The sequence below is a fragment of the Ailuropoda melanoleuca genome, chromosome 10, assembly GCF_002007445.2.
Source record: "Ailuropoda melanoleuca isolate Jingjing chromosome 10, ASM200744v2, whole genome shotgun sequence".
NCBI lineage: Eukaryota > Metazoa > Chordata > Mammalia > Carnivora > Ursidae > Ailuropoda > Ailuropoda melanoleuca.
Genome location: NC_048227.1, coordinates 78,956,270 through 78,971,655, shown reverse-complemented (window position 1 = coordinate 78,971,655; position 15,386 = coordinate 78,956,270). Strand labels below are relative to the sequence as shown.

At 40.7% G+C, this 15,386-nt stretch overlaps 1 protein-coding gene and 1 non-coding gene across 2 annotated transcripts in view; both read left to right on the top strand.

Annotated features, from left to right (window-relative positions):
• MOXD1 (monooxygenase DBH like 1) overlaps positions 1-15,386 on the top strand; it is a 96,233-nt gene that overhangs the window by 64,635 nt on the left and 16,212 nt on the right. The window contains exons 5-8 of the mRNA XM_034670781.1: positions 10,724-10,903; positions 11,188-11,290; positions 12,793-12,959; positions 14,050-14,241. Coding sequence (XP_034526672.1) covers positions 10,724-10,903; positions 11,188-11,290; positions 12,793-12,959; positions 14,050-14,241 — 642 coding nt within the window. The remainder of the gene's footprint in view (positions 1-10,723; positions 10,904-11,187; positions 11,291-12,792; positions 12,960-14,049; positions 14,242-15,386) is intronic.
• On the top strand, positions 1,053-1,158 carry LOC117804313. Its single transcript, XR_004628651.1, has one exon. It is a non-coding gene; the product is annotated as a U6 spliceosomal RNA (small nuclear RNA).

Sequence of the window (15,386 nt, the reverse complement as noted above, 5' to 3'; positions counted from 1 at the left end):
GAATTTGAGGAGGATACAAATATTCAGTCCATAGCACCCATGGAAAGCATAAATTTTGTCTAGAGTCTGTCCCATCTGACCCAAAGTTGCTGGACATTCATACCGCCTTCCTCTCACCTTCCTCAGAGTCATGTACATTTTCTGGCATTTCTTGCTCCCTGCAAAGTGAGCCCAAGGTCAGGCCTTTGAAGAAAGGCACAGGTACGAGTGTTGAGAAATCAGGCCCCCCAGAGCCTGGGTGACCGGTACACAGAAAAGATTCAGTGACCCTGAAGTGACCTTGGTAGAGCACAGACACTGTCTCATTTACTCCCCTGCCATTAAAGACACGAATATATCAGGGTGGTGGTTAGGAGCCCCGATGCCTGATCTGGGTCACCAGTGGTCCAAATCCGGGCTCCGACACTTGGGCAGGTTTCTTAACTTACGCGGGCATTATCTTCTGCATTTATAAAATGTGTGATAATTCTATTGCCTAAGCTCATGAGGTTGTTTGGAGGATTAAATGAATAGATATACATAGAGATCTATAGATCCATAGATCTATATTCATTATTATATTCAGCTAGTCTATACATGGACTAGAGCATTCGAGTCTGATCGAAGGACAGCTAGTGTGCTGGACTTGCTCAGTCACGTCACACAGCTGTTCAGTGGCACAGCCAAGAAGCGAACTCAGTCTCCTGACCTCCAGGTCTTTCCCTACTCCTTGCTGGCCATCTAGGTATTAATTTAACATTGCTTAAAGAAGCTAGGTGACCTCTAGTTTATTGATTATCTCAGTTAACTGAATGTTAATATTTGTTAATATAGGGCTAAAAGCTACCTTAGGGTTCATGAATAATCTATTAAAAATTCAAAGAACAAGAGACACAAGAATGCCGTTACAAACTTTCTCAAAAACAATTTTCTGCTTTGTTTGTGTTTATATTCTTGAGGGGTTTGGCAAAAGAATCTAATTACTTCACATTCAGAAATAAATGACTGTAAATCATAATATTTTAAGTCTCTCGAAGGTACTTGCATATTCATTAAGTAAAACAGTCTTAATGGTGCTCGTTTGGGCAGTGCATACACCAAAATCGGCTCATACAGAGCAGACGAGCGTGGTCCCCGAGCAAGGATGACATGCAAATTTGTGAAGCGTTGCACATTTTTCAACGATTTACTTCGGGCATAGAGGATTAATAGGAATGTAATTCATAAATCCATGGCCCCATTCTGGTATTTTATTGTGACATTTATAGAAATAGAGAAATAATAACGTCCTGGCCAATCAAAACTCTCATGGTTCTATACTGAATGCCTCTTCTTCAATAATCCATTTTGCCTCCAGTGTCAAGAATTGACAAAACTTCTAGTATTAATACAACACCAACAAAGCTGCCAATATCAAATTTTGATACTGTATATTTTCTTGAGATTTAATAGTTGCTGTGACTAGACAAAAACGAAACAAAACAAAACATGCTTTAGTGCTTTTAAATAACATTATAATAAGCTAACACTCTGAATTGCTACGTAACAACGCCGAATGGAGGAAGAGAGCGTGTCCTGGTAGAGAGTCGCTCCCTAGCCTGCTTTGTGTCCAGAGACTGCCGGGTTCTCCTTGCCCCAGTGGGTCCCAGCCCCCTCGCCCTGGGGCTTCAACCCGAGCATCTGTGAGTATTTGTGGTGCTGGAGTTGGATCCTCTACCACAACCTCAGGGGCAGTGCGATTTGGGGAATTTTTCTTTCCTTAGGCCTCTGAAGAGTTCACGGCTTCACAGTAAGTCTGGGCAACACAGCTGTCACCTTGCAACCAGATCCAATCTGAGTAAACAGTTCTCACTGCAATTTCTCCTTTTGAATAAATTGGGAATTGAAACTACTTTGGTGTTATCGCATCAAGAGCCCTTGAGACATTACAGTTGATTTCAAAACAAACATTGTAGTAATAAAACTACGGAGTAGAAACATATAAAAACACAGAAAAAAACCATAAGGTCTGCTGTTCTGATAAATGTAATCACTAGCTTTTAGGTTGAACTGCACTTTGAATATGCTAAAAAGGAAATGGTAAGGTTCTGAATTTATGGTTTCACAGGCATCATATTTTAAACAAATACCAAAAATGAAGAACAATGACACTGATACATGTGATTGGATTCTAATACCGTTTGAAAATATCTTTATGGCCCAAATGAATGAAAACCAAAGTTAGCCATTTGGTTTAGAAATCATAGAGACTGATGCTGCCTAATTCTATTCCCTGATGAGGGCCCAGGGTTAAAGGCATGACACGTCTTCAAACCATGTTGAAGGACAAGTCCCTGGTAGCACACTTCCCTTGTTCACAGTCATTATTCTGCTTTATTAAGTGGGAAACTCGTTTTTCTACAGGAGCAAGAATACTAAGATCTATACCACTAATTTATTTAATATGACGTCATTGTCTACAGTTCTATTTTTGCAGAATGGCACAGTGACATACAGGTAACATTTCACAACTGTTTTCAGCATAGGAAACATGGGTCGATTCTGATACATACTTGTTACTGATGGAGCAGCAGATGTCGCTTGACTGCTGAGGGTTGTGGTCATGGTCATTGTCAATGGCTTCTGGTGTATGTTTTGTGAAACTGAGGTGAGGGAAGTCAGTTTTGTAGAAACCCCTGGTGTTGCTATGGGTGTCAGGACAGTGACTGTCCCAGTCTTTGAGACTGATGAAAATGGAGTAGTGGACTGCTTCGCAGTGCTGGTAGCATACTCGTTTGTACGGCCGGAAGTCACAGAGGTGATATTCCTTGGAAGAATATCAGAAAACATTAACACTAGAGCTATGGCTTAGAGAATTACTATCCCCCTTCCCTGGGACTTTCCTGGTCACATATAAATAAGTCTTAAAAAATAAAACCTCAAAATAAGCCAGCCTTAATACTAAATACCTATGTGGAATATATCAGGAGTCAGTAAGCAAGGGAGAGAGACATTTGTGTGTTTATAGGGGGTGATTATATTTCCCATCTTGCTTTTCGAGGGCATTGATTGAAGGAACTTTGTTATTAATGTACCCAGATCCAGTTAAGAATTGTAAATAAAATGAAAAAGTAAAATGAAAACAAATAAAATAGTTTTATGTGGTAAAAAGTTCCTAAGAGATTATTATGAATTAAGGACATTGGAGTTAATTAAAAAAAAAAAGTTCCTAAGGGGGAAAAAAAAGACAATTTCAGATACCACATGTATAAATACAATTGATGAATTGATGATATATATTTATTTGTGTTTGATTCTAAATCAAGACTCTTGGGTGCAAATAACGGAAAGCCAACCTTAACTAGTTTTGGAAATAGAAAGGAATTGACTCATGAAATAAGAGGATAGATTGAACAAGTAAGCCAGAGAAGGGCAGGGATACAGCTGGTTGCAGGAACAACTTAAGTATTCAAGCCCTGCTGAGACTATCTTGTCTTGGGAACTTTTCTGTGTACCAACTTTATTGGATCTCACCACATACTGACTTCTTCCACAAGGTCCAGCTTCCAGAAGGTGATAAGTTCTTTTTCATAATTTTAAAATCCCAAGGAAAGATTGATGGGTTGGGCACCCATTCCTGAACTGGTCCCTTATGGCTGACAGAGCATGGCCACACATGAAGATGGTAGCTTCCATAAGAAATCAAGATTGTGGTAGGGGGTAAATTATTTCCCAGAAGTCTCCTTCCCTTCATTCCTTCTCTTCATCTCTATTCCGCTTAACTATCACTTCCTGAGCTTTAGCTGCCAAGTCCATTCAAGCTGGGGCCCCTTGACACCACATCAGCAAGTCAAGTTGTGCTTTGAACTCTGACCTTTTTCAGAGTGGATTACTTGTGAGACAATGATACCATTTTCTTGCTCAATTTGGTTGTCTCTTATAAGTGGAATATATTGTTATGCTAAAAGAGATCTCCCCATTAGGGATGAGGATAAGGAAGACAAGACAGGTGGATACTATCTACTATCTTACCATAGTCCCATGAACATATCAGCATGATTTTATAATCATCTGTCTACACTGCCAGTTCTGGCTGAAATGTTTTCATAGGCAGCATTGCATTAGGAGCCAGCTGCCCTCTGGATAACCTCTGTCAGAGATGGTTTACTGGCTTTTACGTGGACATCAGCCTGTGCCTGGGGTGGGTATGTAAAGCACGGTGCCAGGAACAAGAATGGGCAGGAAGAAAAGTGCTGGAGATTTACCAAATTTCCAGCTCATTACACATTCCACCCATCACCTCTCTCCTTTTGTTTTAATTTTTAATTTGTTGAATTGCATGTTGTTTTTGGAGAGTTATGTTCTACTCGTGTTTCAACAAGCAACATCTTAAATAGGTAGACTTGGAAGAATAAGTATAGGAAAATTGCTCATAAGAGCTCTAATAACCTCCTGTTTTTCTCACACTGAGCTCAGTATCCTTGGACAAGTTAAGAAGGGAACTCCTCCCCACCCCAACTCCTTTTTTTACCCTCCAAAAGTAAAAACTAAAGTAAGATACACATATACTTAGCTATAGATAATAAAACTTATTTAACTCTCTCAAGGACACTTGCATATTCATCAAGTAAAATAGCCTTTAGACTAAGTAACCATATGGAATTATTTAACCTCAATCATGCAAGAGGAAACAATGTATATTTATAATACGTTTGTGTCTCAAACAAATGCAGGGATATTCATGACCTAGGTGTAAGCGTACAAATCTGTGAATTGTGAGTTTATGATAAAAAAAATTGAGAGTGGAGGATGTATTAGTTTCCTAGGGATGCTATGATGAGTGACCATAAGCCAGGTAGCTTGAAACAGCAGACATTTGTTCTCTCACAGCTCTAGAGGCCAGAAGTCCAAAGTCAAGGCATCAGCAGGGCCATCCATGTTCCATCTGAAGGCTCTAGGGAAGAATCGTTCCGTGGCTGTTCCAGCTTCTGATGGTCTCCGGTTTTCCCAGACTTGTGGCAGCCTGGGTCCAATCTCTGTGTACTTCACATGGTCATCTTCTCTGTCTGAGTCTGAATCTTCTCCTCCTTTCTCTTCTATAAAGACACTAATCGTTGGATTTAGGACCCATCCTAAGCCAGTGAAGCTTCATCTTAACTAATACCATTTGGAAAGACCCTCTTTCCAAATAAGGGCTCGTTCTGACGCACCAGGTGGACACGAATTTTGGAGGGACACTCTTCAACCCAGTACAAGGGAATAAAGCAAAAAATATGCTTCTTTATTGTTATTGTTGAGGCAATTGGTATTTGAGGTTTGCAAAACCATGTGGATTCTTAAGTTTGCCAATGCTCAGTGGCTTTTTGGAGAAGTCGTTTGGAACAGAATCCTCTTCCCAGTAGGGGTTGGTGAAAGGCCATCAGGCAGGCACAGTTTTGTCAAGGACCCCAAACATTTAATGAGAGAAGGATAATAAACATTTCCATGAAGAGTTTTTTTACCCCCTATTTTGAAATAGTGCCTTGGTTCTAAGTTCTAAGGAATTCTGACACACTTAGAAGCTCTTTGTCTTATCCCCATCTCATTCTATTCTATAGAACAAGGTCACACCAAGTAAGAGTCTGGATCATTTCATTATTTTATATAATTAAAATTCCCCCCCCAATCCTTTTGTGTCCAACTCTGCCCTCATGCAGCTACCAAGGGAGGAGAAATTCTTACCTCTCTTACCAAAACAATTGAGTCATTTACCAAGACTGATTAGGGGCGATACATAGATTTTAAAAGGTTCACCATGGGAGCAAAGTGCTTTCATTTTCTGAAACTTGTCCCCTGTACTGAACAGGTTATGCCCATCCTTAGCCAAGGAACAGAACAAGGAGTAAAATAAAGAAAGATTGATGCATGGAGGCACAAATTTGAATCATGACCTTTGAGCTCTTATATGAATAGTTGTGAAAGTATCTTCAGTATCCCAAGTGGAGGATCACAAGGGGAAGATCACAGAATCGATCACCACAGTCGTGAGGGTCTGGGTCAATTGTGAGGGGCTGGTGCACAAGCTGTTTCAGGGAGCCTCCTGGGAAGAAGTAGGAGGTTGAGAGACTGACCAGGTGTGGAAGAACCAACAGAGCAGGAAAGAGGGACAGAAAGAGAGTTTCAGAAGGAGCACAGTTCTGGGTGGTTTTCAGTGCAGGGTGAGACAGTGGGATTGGGTTGCTGAAGTGGGATGCAGGGTAGGTCCCTGGCATTGAGACAATCAAGAAATTAAGAGGCAATGAATTTGACTCAGTCTTTTTGATGGAAAAGCTTCATGGAAAGACTTCATTTCCATTCAATAAATAGTTATTAAGCAGTCTGTGTGTGGCAGGGATTATGCTAAATAAACTGACCTGGATTAGAGGGTAAAAGAAGACGACAGGTCATGAGAACAGTGCAATATTTGGGAATTTTCAATTCCCAGGTTCCGTTTTATGGTGGATGTTAATTTCCACTTTGGTCTTGGCTATGCTTAGCAGCTCTCTTTTTTTCTTGTTTTCTTTTATACTGCTAAGTCCTCTCAAGAGTAACCCAAAGTTTCAGTTACTTGAACTAACTGGAGACTCTTTTGCTCTTATAAATCCTTTAGGTTGAAAACTTCCACCTCATCCCCATTCCATCTGTGATTTCGTTTCTAGACTGTTCCTTTGCTGTGCATGGGGGCTAACAGATAATCCACAGGTGCCAGGCCATCCTTGCCTGCTTCTAATGCATGTGAAGGTGGGTGTAAGTAATTCCCATCTGTTCTGGTCTGTAAATCCCACCTGTGTACGAGAACATAGGAATCAATAACACGGCTTAATACGTCATCAGCTGTTGGTGTCATGGCCACCCACTTCCGTATGCACTACTTTCTGTTCCTTTTTATTTATTTCTTCTGCAGTCATATAGCCAGCCTAAAACAAAAATAAACTTAAATGCTTGTTCCAATCTCAGAAATACCCATTTATCCACATCTGTATACCTTATGTTGCCATGACCTTCTCTGACAATTTTTATAAGCTCCGTATTATTTTTTTGAACAGAGGCAACTTTTGGCATTCCCATCTCGTTTGGGATAATATTGGGACATCTCTGAAGGAACCAAAATAAGTCACGCTGTTTAAGTGCTGCCCCTTAGAAGCAGTGATTCACTCCAGCCTTATTTGTCTCAGAAATATTTTTAATCTAAAAATTAGATGATTATTTCAAACGATGCCATGATGCGAAAGGAGGAGTCTTTCTTGTGCAGGCGATTCCCGAATACACAAGAAAGAGTGATGCTTGCCTTCCAGCTACAAGAAGGATGTGTCGCGGAGGACCACTCTCTCCATCTGTGCACGGCGCTGTCCCCTCTCAGCCTGAGCCGTGCTTGGGCTAAGGAACAGCGGCACCACGTGTGCTGTGACCGCTTGCAAGGCTTGCAGGATGGCTGGACGAAGCAGCGGATAAAGAGGTGATGGGTAGTAAGGAGGGCACGTATTGCATGGTGCACTGGGTGTTATACGCAACTAATGAAGCATCGAACTTTGCATCGGAATCCGGGGATGTACTGTATGGTGACTAACATAATATATATATATATAAAAAAAAGAGCAGCAGTCTTTTTCTGGGTTTGGTAGCAGGGCACTGGCGTCACTCTGCCCTGTAAGCTGGCGGGAAGCCTGTGGGGCATTCTACTCTGTGTGGGGCACCGAGAGAGCCAGCCCCACTCTGGTCAAGACGTTCCTGCTCCTTGGACCGCGTCCCCTGCCCTGAATAGGGTCTGCCTACCCATAGGAGTATCCTCGGGGTTTCACTTAACTATGCCACATGGTCATCTTAAAATTCCTGCTCCAGAAATTCTTCTATTCTTTAGGAGTTTGATAACCTGTATTTTTTCCTCTGATATTTGTGGCGCCTTCTTTCAATAGTTATTCTCACTTTTCTTTCTTTGTTTGTACTTTCATCTCTCACATCCTTTCCATTTAGCCAAGAGCTTTGCTTCTTCCAGGCTTTCATATTTTCTCCTATGAACAGTGCTCAGTTTTGCATGCAGAAAATTCCCTTGTTATCTTATGAATGTATTTTTTTCTTGGGAAAAACTTGCAGGCTGTCCCCTCAGTTTGTAATCTGGAGGTCAGATTACAATTTAATTCTCTATGAAGACCACACCAGGTTTTGAAGAGAGATTTTGTTCTTTGCTCTTCTTAGGAAAGAACATATCAAAAGGCCACCATCAGTCTCATCTCCCTAAGGGCCAAGGGACGCTTGGAGTGGGGTGGCAAGGAGGGCAGGAGACCACCCCTCCCCCCCAGACGTAAGGCTCCCAGTCTTCATCCTCCCTCTCCCTGGCAGAAGCTTCCAGGGCCTGACGCATCTCCTGCAATGACATGTTGCAGCTGGGAGAGTACTGACTTTGGGGTCAGTCCAGCCTAGTCTCAAATCCCCATCTACCGTTTCCTAGCTATGGTACTTGGGGCTTGTTGCCTAATCCTCTGAGTCTTAGTTTTCTCATCTGTAAAATGGAATCAATAACATTAACCTGATAGATTGTTGTCAATATTAAACAAAATGACGAATCCAGTGGCTGGCAGATAGTAGAGTAGGTGCTAAATAAAATACATTCTGGGAATAGTAATAGTCCTAGAATGCATTGGTAGCTTGGAAGCTTGGTGTTGGTTTCAGCACCTACGGTGTTTAAAAAAAAAAAAAAAAAAAGCACTTGCTCCTAAAAGGTTCTTTCAAGAAGTTGACGTGAAGCCCCTTAAAGGCAGGCACCACCCAGCTTAATAACTATATTCCACATGCACATTCTCAGTCCTCTCTCGCTGCGCCTCGATGAAGGCCATTGCTTTCTGTAGCTGCCTGGGCAACAGCCAGCTCTCCTTTGCCCTAAGGGCTCCTCTCTGGACCCACCGTGTGGAGCTCAGCACAGCCTGCAGGTCCTGCCTCAACTGATAAGGCACTTCGCAAACACGTCTCATGTCCCTCTTTTCCAGTGGACATACTAGCGGTGCCCCATCTCCCTTGGAGTGCTGAGTTGCCCAAATCAGTGAAATCTCCCAAGAGAGCTCCAGCGAGGTGTGGAGCTACAGTCTGATGGAAATCCTGGGTTACCCTTCTGTGAGAGGTATTCCGCAACCTTGCCCGAACAATAACTGTCATTTTCAAGCAAAACAGAAAATAGTTTCTGCCTTCAGGGTGCGCGGTCCTTTAGAGATGAGACAAGTGCAAACAAAGCCATGTGCGATGTTGTGTCTGTGAATGTGATGTTAGAAATGTGCGTGTGGGTTAGCCGTGGCATGACTCACAGTGCAACACAAAGGCAAGCTGGGTTATAAAGTGGAACCCCCGGCTGCCTATTCAGATCTCTGCCTACTACGTACCATTTTCCTGTGCGGCTGCTTCCATTTGCTTGTGAGAGAATAGCTAAAAGCATGTTATCTTTATATGCATGTCTAAAGCAGAGAACAAGCAAGGGTTTCAAAATGCATTTGCCTGTCTTTGAGTAGTTAGGGATAAAGGCAAAGGCATTGAGCTCTAAGGCAGGTAAAGTCTTGGAAATTTGGGGACACACCAGGGCTTCTTTAGCAGATGTATGGAGGTTTCAAAGAACCCTGCACTTCCCCTGCAGGTAATGTACTTGGGGACCTCTGGATGCGCTTAGCTGCTTCTGAGTTCCCCGGGCCAAGGTGGGCAGGGATTATGAAGGGAACTCACAGGAGGGACAACGGAAGGAACATGTTCACATGCATTGTGCTGTCAGTATGAGAACCAACTTGACCACTCATTCTCTGTTCACTGGTTTCTACTTTCCCTCTCCTAATTTGAGCGGTATCACAGGAGCACATCACTACAATGTTCTTTTCTCTCCCAAATTCTAATAGTAAGATTCTTATTAGAATTCTATTTTAATCACTAAAATGAAAATATCCATTATTGAGCTCTACTTTGTGTCCAGCACTATACTTAGCACCAGACAAATAGATGATTGATAGATAGATGATAGATAGATAATGGATAGATGATAGATGATAGATAGATAACAGATGAATGAGACCTCTATCACCTTCAATAAGGATGGATAAAGATAATATTTTAAGATGGAAAAGAGGGAGACTGGAGGAGTTTATGTCTATCTACAGCCCTGATTTTTTTTTTTTTTAATGTGGCGGAAAAAAAAAGAAAAGAAAAGAAAAAAGAGGGAAGGGAACCAAGGGCAAAGTCACCTAGAAGAAAGCAGGCTTTGAAACAGCTGCCACACAGAATAAGGAAAATAAAAGTGAGTTCAAAACTCAGATCAATAAATCCTATGATTATTGGAGGAAAGCATTATCTCGTCCTTTTTTTTTTTTTTTAAGATTTACTTATTTATTTGGGAGAGAGCACGTGTGCATGAGTGGGGGAAGGGTCAGAGGGAAAGAACCTCCAGCGGACTCCCAACTGAGTCAGGAGCCCAACGTGAGGCTTGATGTCCAGACCCTGAGATCATGACCTGAGGTGAAACCAAGAGCCAGATACTCAGCCGGCTGAGCCACCCAGGCGCCCCATGGGTTATCTCATCTTTGCCGTTGCCATCATTACCGTCATCATCATTGTTTTCTTCTCCAGAACAAATTGTTTTTGAACCACATCATAACCATTACATAGTTGAGAGCACGATTCCTTTGAAAACCTGATCGTCTTTTATGCTGGTTTCCTGCTCACCGCAGGGGTTGTAGGGCGGTTTGATTCATGGCACCCTCTCTCCTGTGCGCTTGTTCAGGTGGAGCCAGTGATACAGAGAGGCCACGAAAGTCTGGTCCACCACATCCTTCTCTATCAGTGCAGCAGCAGCTCTAACGACAGCGTTCTGGACTACGGCCACGAGTGCTACCACCCCAACATGCCTGATGCCTTCCTCACCTGCGAGACCGTTATTTTTGCCTGGGCCATTGGTGGAGAGGTGGGACCAATGATGACCGAGATGGGACACCATTCGTAGATCATGTTTTTTCCCCTACGGTTCTAATACTTATAAGTAAAGCTCTGTACATTATTTCTGATATGAGGGTGGCTTATTTTTCTTCCCATTGCAAGCCATTCTCTCCTTAAGCCATTTTGTTATACCCACTCTAGATTATGGAGTTCCAGAATGTTGACATATCTTTGAGAATGGTTGGTTTGGGAGTGGAATAGAACTTTTGAGGATGTTCATAGGGCACGTCTCATGGAATTTTCCTTATTCAGGGTTTTTCCTATCCACCTCATGTTGGGTTATCCCTTGGCACTCCGTTAGATCCTTGTTATGTGCTCCTGGAAGTCCATTATGACAACCCAACATACAAGGAGGGTGAGTTTATTCTTCATATGTTTTACCTGTGATTTTTAAAAGTTTTGTAAGTCCTCTCTTAACGTGGTTGAAATAAACACGCATTCAGTGTTAGAAAGAATTAACCTATACATTTGTCATCTGAATTAGGATACTTTCTAGAGTAAAAGAGGATACTATTAAAAATTACACTGGAACAACACTGATTAATCAGCACTGAACCAGGGAAAATGGACACTCAGGGTCACTGATCTGCAAAAAACAATTTGCATCCTACTTTCCAAGAAGCAGGATAATAGATTTTTCTCCTTGTGATATAAATTAGTTCCCAAAACATGGTGTTTATGAACATTTTCTAACTGCACACATGAAAAGCTACCATTCATCATACTAGAAAATATTAATATCTTGTTGTGCGATAGGAAAACCATAAATATGCTCCAGAAATATTTATGCAGTGACACTGTGTAATATGATTTTGAAATGAAGAGGTTTTGTACTTACATTTGATTTCTGAATCTACTTTTCTAAACCTACTTACGTAATATTCCAAAACCAGAAACTTGAAAGAGTCAATACGAAGTTCCCAACAGAAGTAACTCAAAGTTATTTTTTTACACTGATTTGTGCAATTATTTAGCAAATACTGAGCACCGACTATGTCTCCGGTCTGTACTTAATGATATAACGTGAGTGAAAAACACACCAAGCCGGGTGGAAATTATAGTGTAGTGAGAAAGAGAAACTAAAAATAATCACACCAATTAATATAAAATTATGTATGTGCCAATGGTTCCCAAGTGTCAATTTGGTAATCACAGGTAGGTAAGTGAGCCCTGCAGAAAGGAGTCAATTAGTTTCAAAGTCAGTGGAACAAATTTATGAAGGGGTTGGGACTTATTCTCTCCCTCCTTACTATAACTGTGTCAGCAAGGAATGTGTCTTACTCACCTTTCATCCCTGCATGCCTATTGTCGTGCTTTCTAGTCATATAATGGATTCTTAATATTTTTTGCTGATTGAATGACTGTTCGCTGAGTGATTAAAAGAATGGTGGCAAACTATAAAGAAAATTAATCATCAGTAGTTTGTTCTATCAGCAGGTGGTTTCTAAACCAAGGGGCTTCTACCTGTATGGAAATGTTACTGAACTTTACCTGAAAACAATATAAAACAAGGCTTTTGTTGAGTTCTTCTATATTCTAATGAATGACCTTAGAATTTTCCTTCTGTCTGTCTGTATGTTAGATCATTGTGGAATATATCAGCTAGACAGCACTGATACACTAGTGTACAGTTTCTCCCATGGTATACTGTATAAGTCAACACTGGTTGCAGACAATATGGAGACTTATGTTTTAATTGCTGTTTGTGAAACTGAATGTTGTCCTCTATTAATCTTTACTTGTAATTCTTTCCCTTATGATATTTTAAGGAAAATTAATAAATCCATTTCAACTTAATGTAGAGAACTTTTTTTTTAAGAACGCAAACTCACTTTTAATTATATGCTCTTACTCCAGGCTTAATAGATAATTCTGGGCTGAGGTTATTTCATACGACAGATATAAGGAAGTACGATGCTGGGGTGATTGAGGCTGGCCTCTGGGTAAGCCTCTTCCACACTATCCCTCCAGGGATGCCTGAATTCCGGTCTGAGGGTCACTGCACTCTGGAATGCCTAGAAGAGGTATGTGGAACATCAGGTCTGTGAGCTGCTATTCATAGATTCATCAATGCTCTTGGAAAACTATGTTTGGAAAATCCCATGCTTGTTATTATTAATCTTTTTCTTGTAGTCACGCTGTAAAGCCATTATCTATCTTTGTGGCAAGAACTTTGACTGCTTTTTTGAATCTTGAAGTCTGTAAGAGTAGTGTTCTGGACAAGAATAACTTCCAGGATGTTTTTCTTCCTGACCTACGTCCTCTGGTTTTTTTTTTTTCATATTTGACACTTTATCTTTTATAATTTCTACCTTGGTATGTGTGGTCTCTTTTTCATTTCTCGACTTCACCTTTTATCCATATTTGTTTTTTCCATTATTCATTTAAATTTTTTTCTCCTTTCCTCTGCTTTAGAGTTTCCTTCCTACTCAAACCAAAGAGCAAGAGTGCCTAACATAAAAATGCACATTGGATAAGAAAAAACACATGAAAGTATTTAGTAATGGCTACTTCCGTTTACAATTCCTTTTTCTTAAATAAACATATTTCAACATGGATCATATTCTTTATAAATTATAAGCTATTGTATTATAGACAGATGGCAGACTGATGAAGTGGAAAGATTATGCCCTTTGAGTTATTTAGACCATGATTCAAATTGCCATGACATCATTTACTAGCTGTAGGACCACGGGCAATTCATGTAATTCCACTCTTCCACCTGATTTTCTTACCTCGGAAAGTTGGGAATCATTTCTCCTTTTAAAAGTTTCTATTAACAGGTTACTGGAATCTCTTTGCCAGGAGCTTTGATTGACTCTTTACCTCCTAAAAGAAGGAAAAAGAAAGATAACATTTAGGCATGGTCTGGTAGGCCCTCAGTAAGCATTAGGTCCATTTCTTTTAAGCCCACAAAAGTTACTTCACAAAGATAACACTGCTAGGAATAAGTCACGAAAAATCCAAATTCAAAATGTTTGGCTGCTCAAGCATTTACTTAAATTGCTTTAGATTTTCTTCTCAGTTGTCCCTCCAAGTTTCTTTTATGGTGAACTGTCTGAACATGTGCTTGTTTGGACTAATCGTGTCTTCCTCTGCGTGCCCCGCCTGTAGGCTCTGGAAGCTGAAAAGCCAAGTGGAATCCATGTGTTTGCTGTTCTTCTCCATGCTCACCTGGCTGGCAGGGGCATCAGGCTCCGTCATTTTCGCAAAGGGGAGGAAATGAGATTACTGGCTTATGATGACGATTTTGACTTCAATTTCCAGGAGTTTCAGTATCTAAAAGAAGAACAAACAATCTTACCAGTATGCATGTTTTGTTCTTTTTCACTGAATCTTAGAAAAGTCAAGGCATCTATCCACTGCGATTTAGCGAGGTTTTCTCCCAGTAACGTGAGTTGCTCATCGTATTGACATTCTTGAAGCCGCCCACCGTGGGTGGTGTGCAACCCAGGCGGAATGTGTTTGATCTGATTTCCAAAATCAAAACTCACTTTTCTTACCGTTCCCAGGGGCAACTCAAGTTGTTGATTTAAAAAGAAAAGAATAATTTGGATTCTGAGTACCGAACAGTACTCTTACTAGACTTTCCAGTAAACCTTTGGGTTGCAATTCTGGTGATGCAAAAATCAGAGATTTTTTTTATACCATAGGAGAGTTTTGGGAACTCTGATTTCAGTAAAAATGAAAATAAGGATAATTCTTTCATTTGACAAAGGTTTCGAACAGAGCTAATTATCCAGCTTGCAACAATACTTGGGGTTATGGAAGGACAGTGTGGAAGGACAGTGTGTTGAGATACTGATCCGTGGGCCTTCTGAGTAGTGGGCCAGGGAGATCAAATCTAGGGACCAGCACCCAGCACAAGCTGCCTCTGGCCCATGAATAGCCTGTCCATTTCCCTGAGTGGAGAGCCATAAAAAACATGATTTTCTGTGTATGCTGAATTGTTCCAAAGGTTAGAAAACATTGGAATAATAACTATTACTTTGCTTCACAATTCTGTTGTGAAGAAATAAAGATGTGACTAAAGACCTTTAAAGAAAATAATACAACTGAAGAGGGAATCACGATAACTCATATCTATGGCTAACATGTACGAAGTGTTTAATCTGCACTAAGAACTAAATGCATGTTATGTCATTTAATTGCTTCACAAAGCTGTGCAAAATAACAGCGATTTTATATAGTTATTTTTTAAATAAATAAATTGTGCTCAGATAATTTTTTTCCTTACCTAAGGTCATGCAGCTAGAACATGGTGGAGTCTGGCCTGAGAGAACCTTTTTGTTTGTTTGCTTGTTTATTATACTAGCAATCTTAGAATTAAGTAGATCACAGTTCCCCTGGATCAAATTTTTTAATGAATCTGCTCACATAGCAAATAAAACTATTGGCCTACAAATGTATTAGATACATAAGACAGCCTAAAACCCTAATCTGAAAGCTTT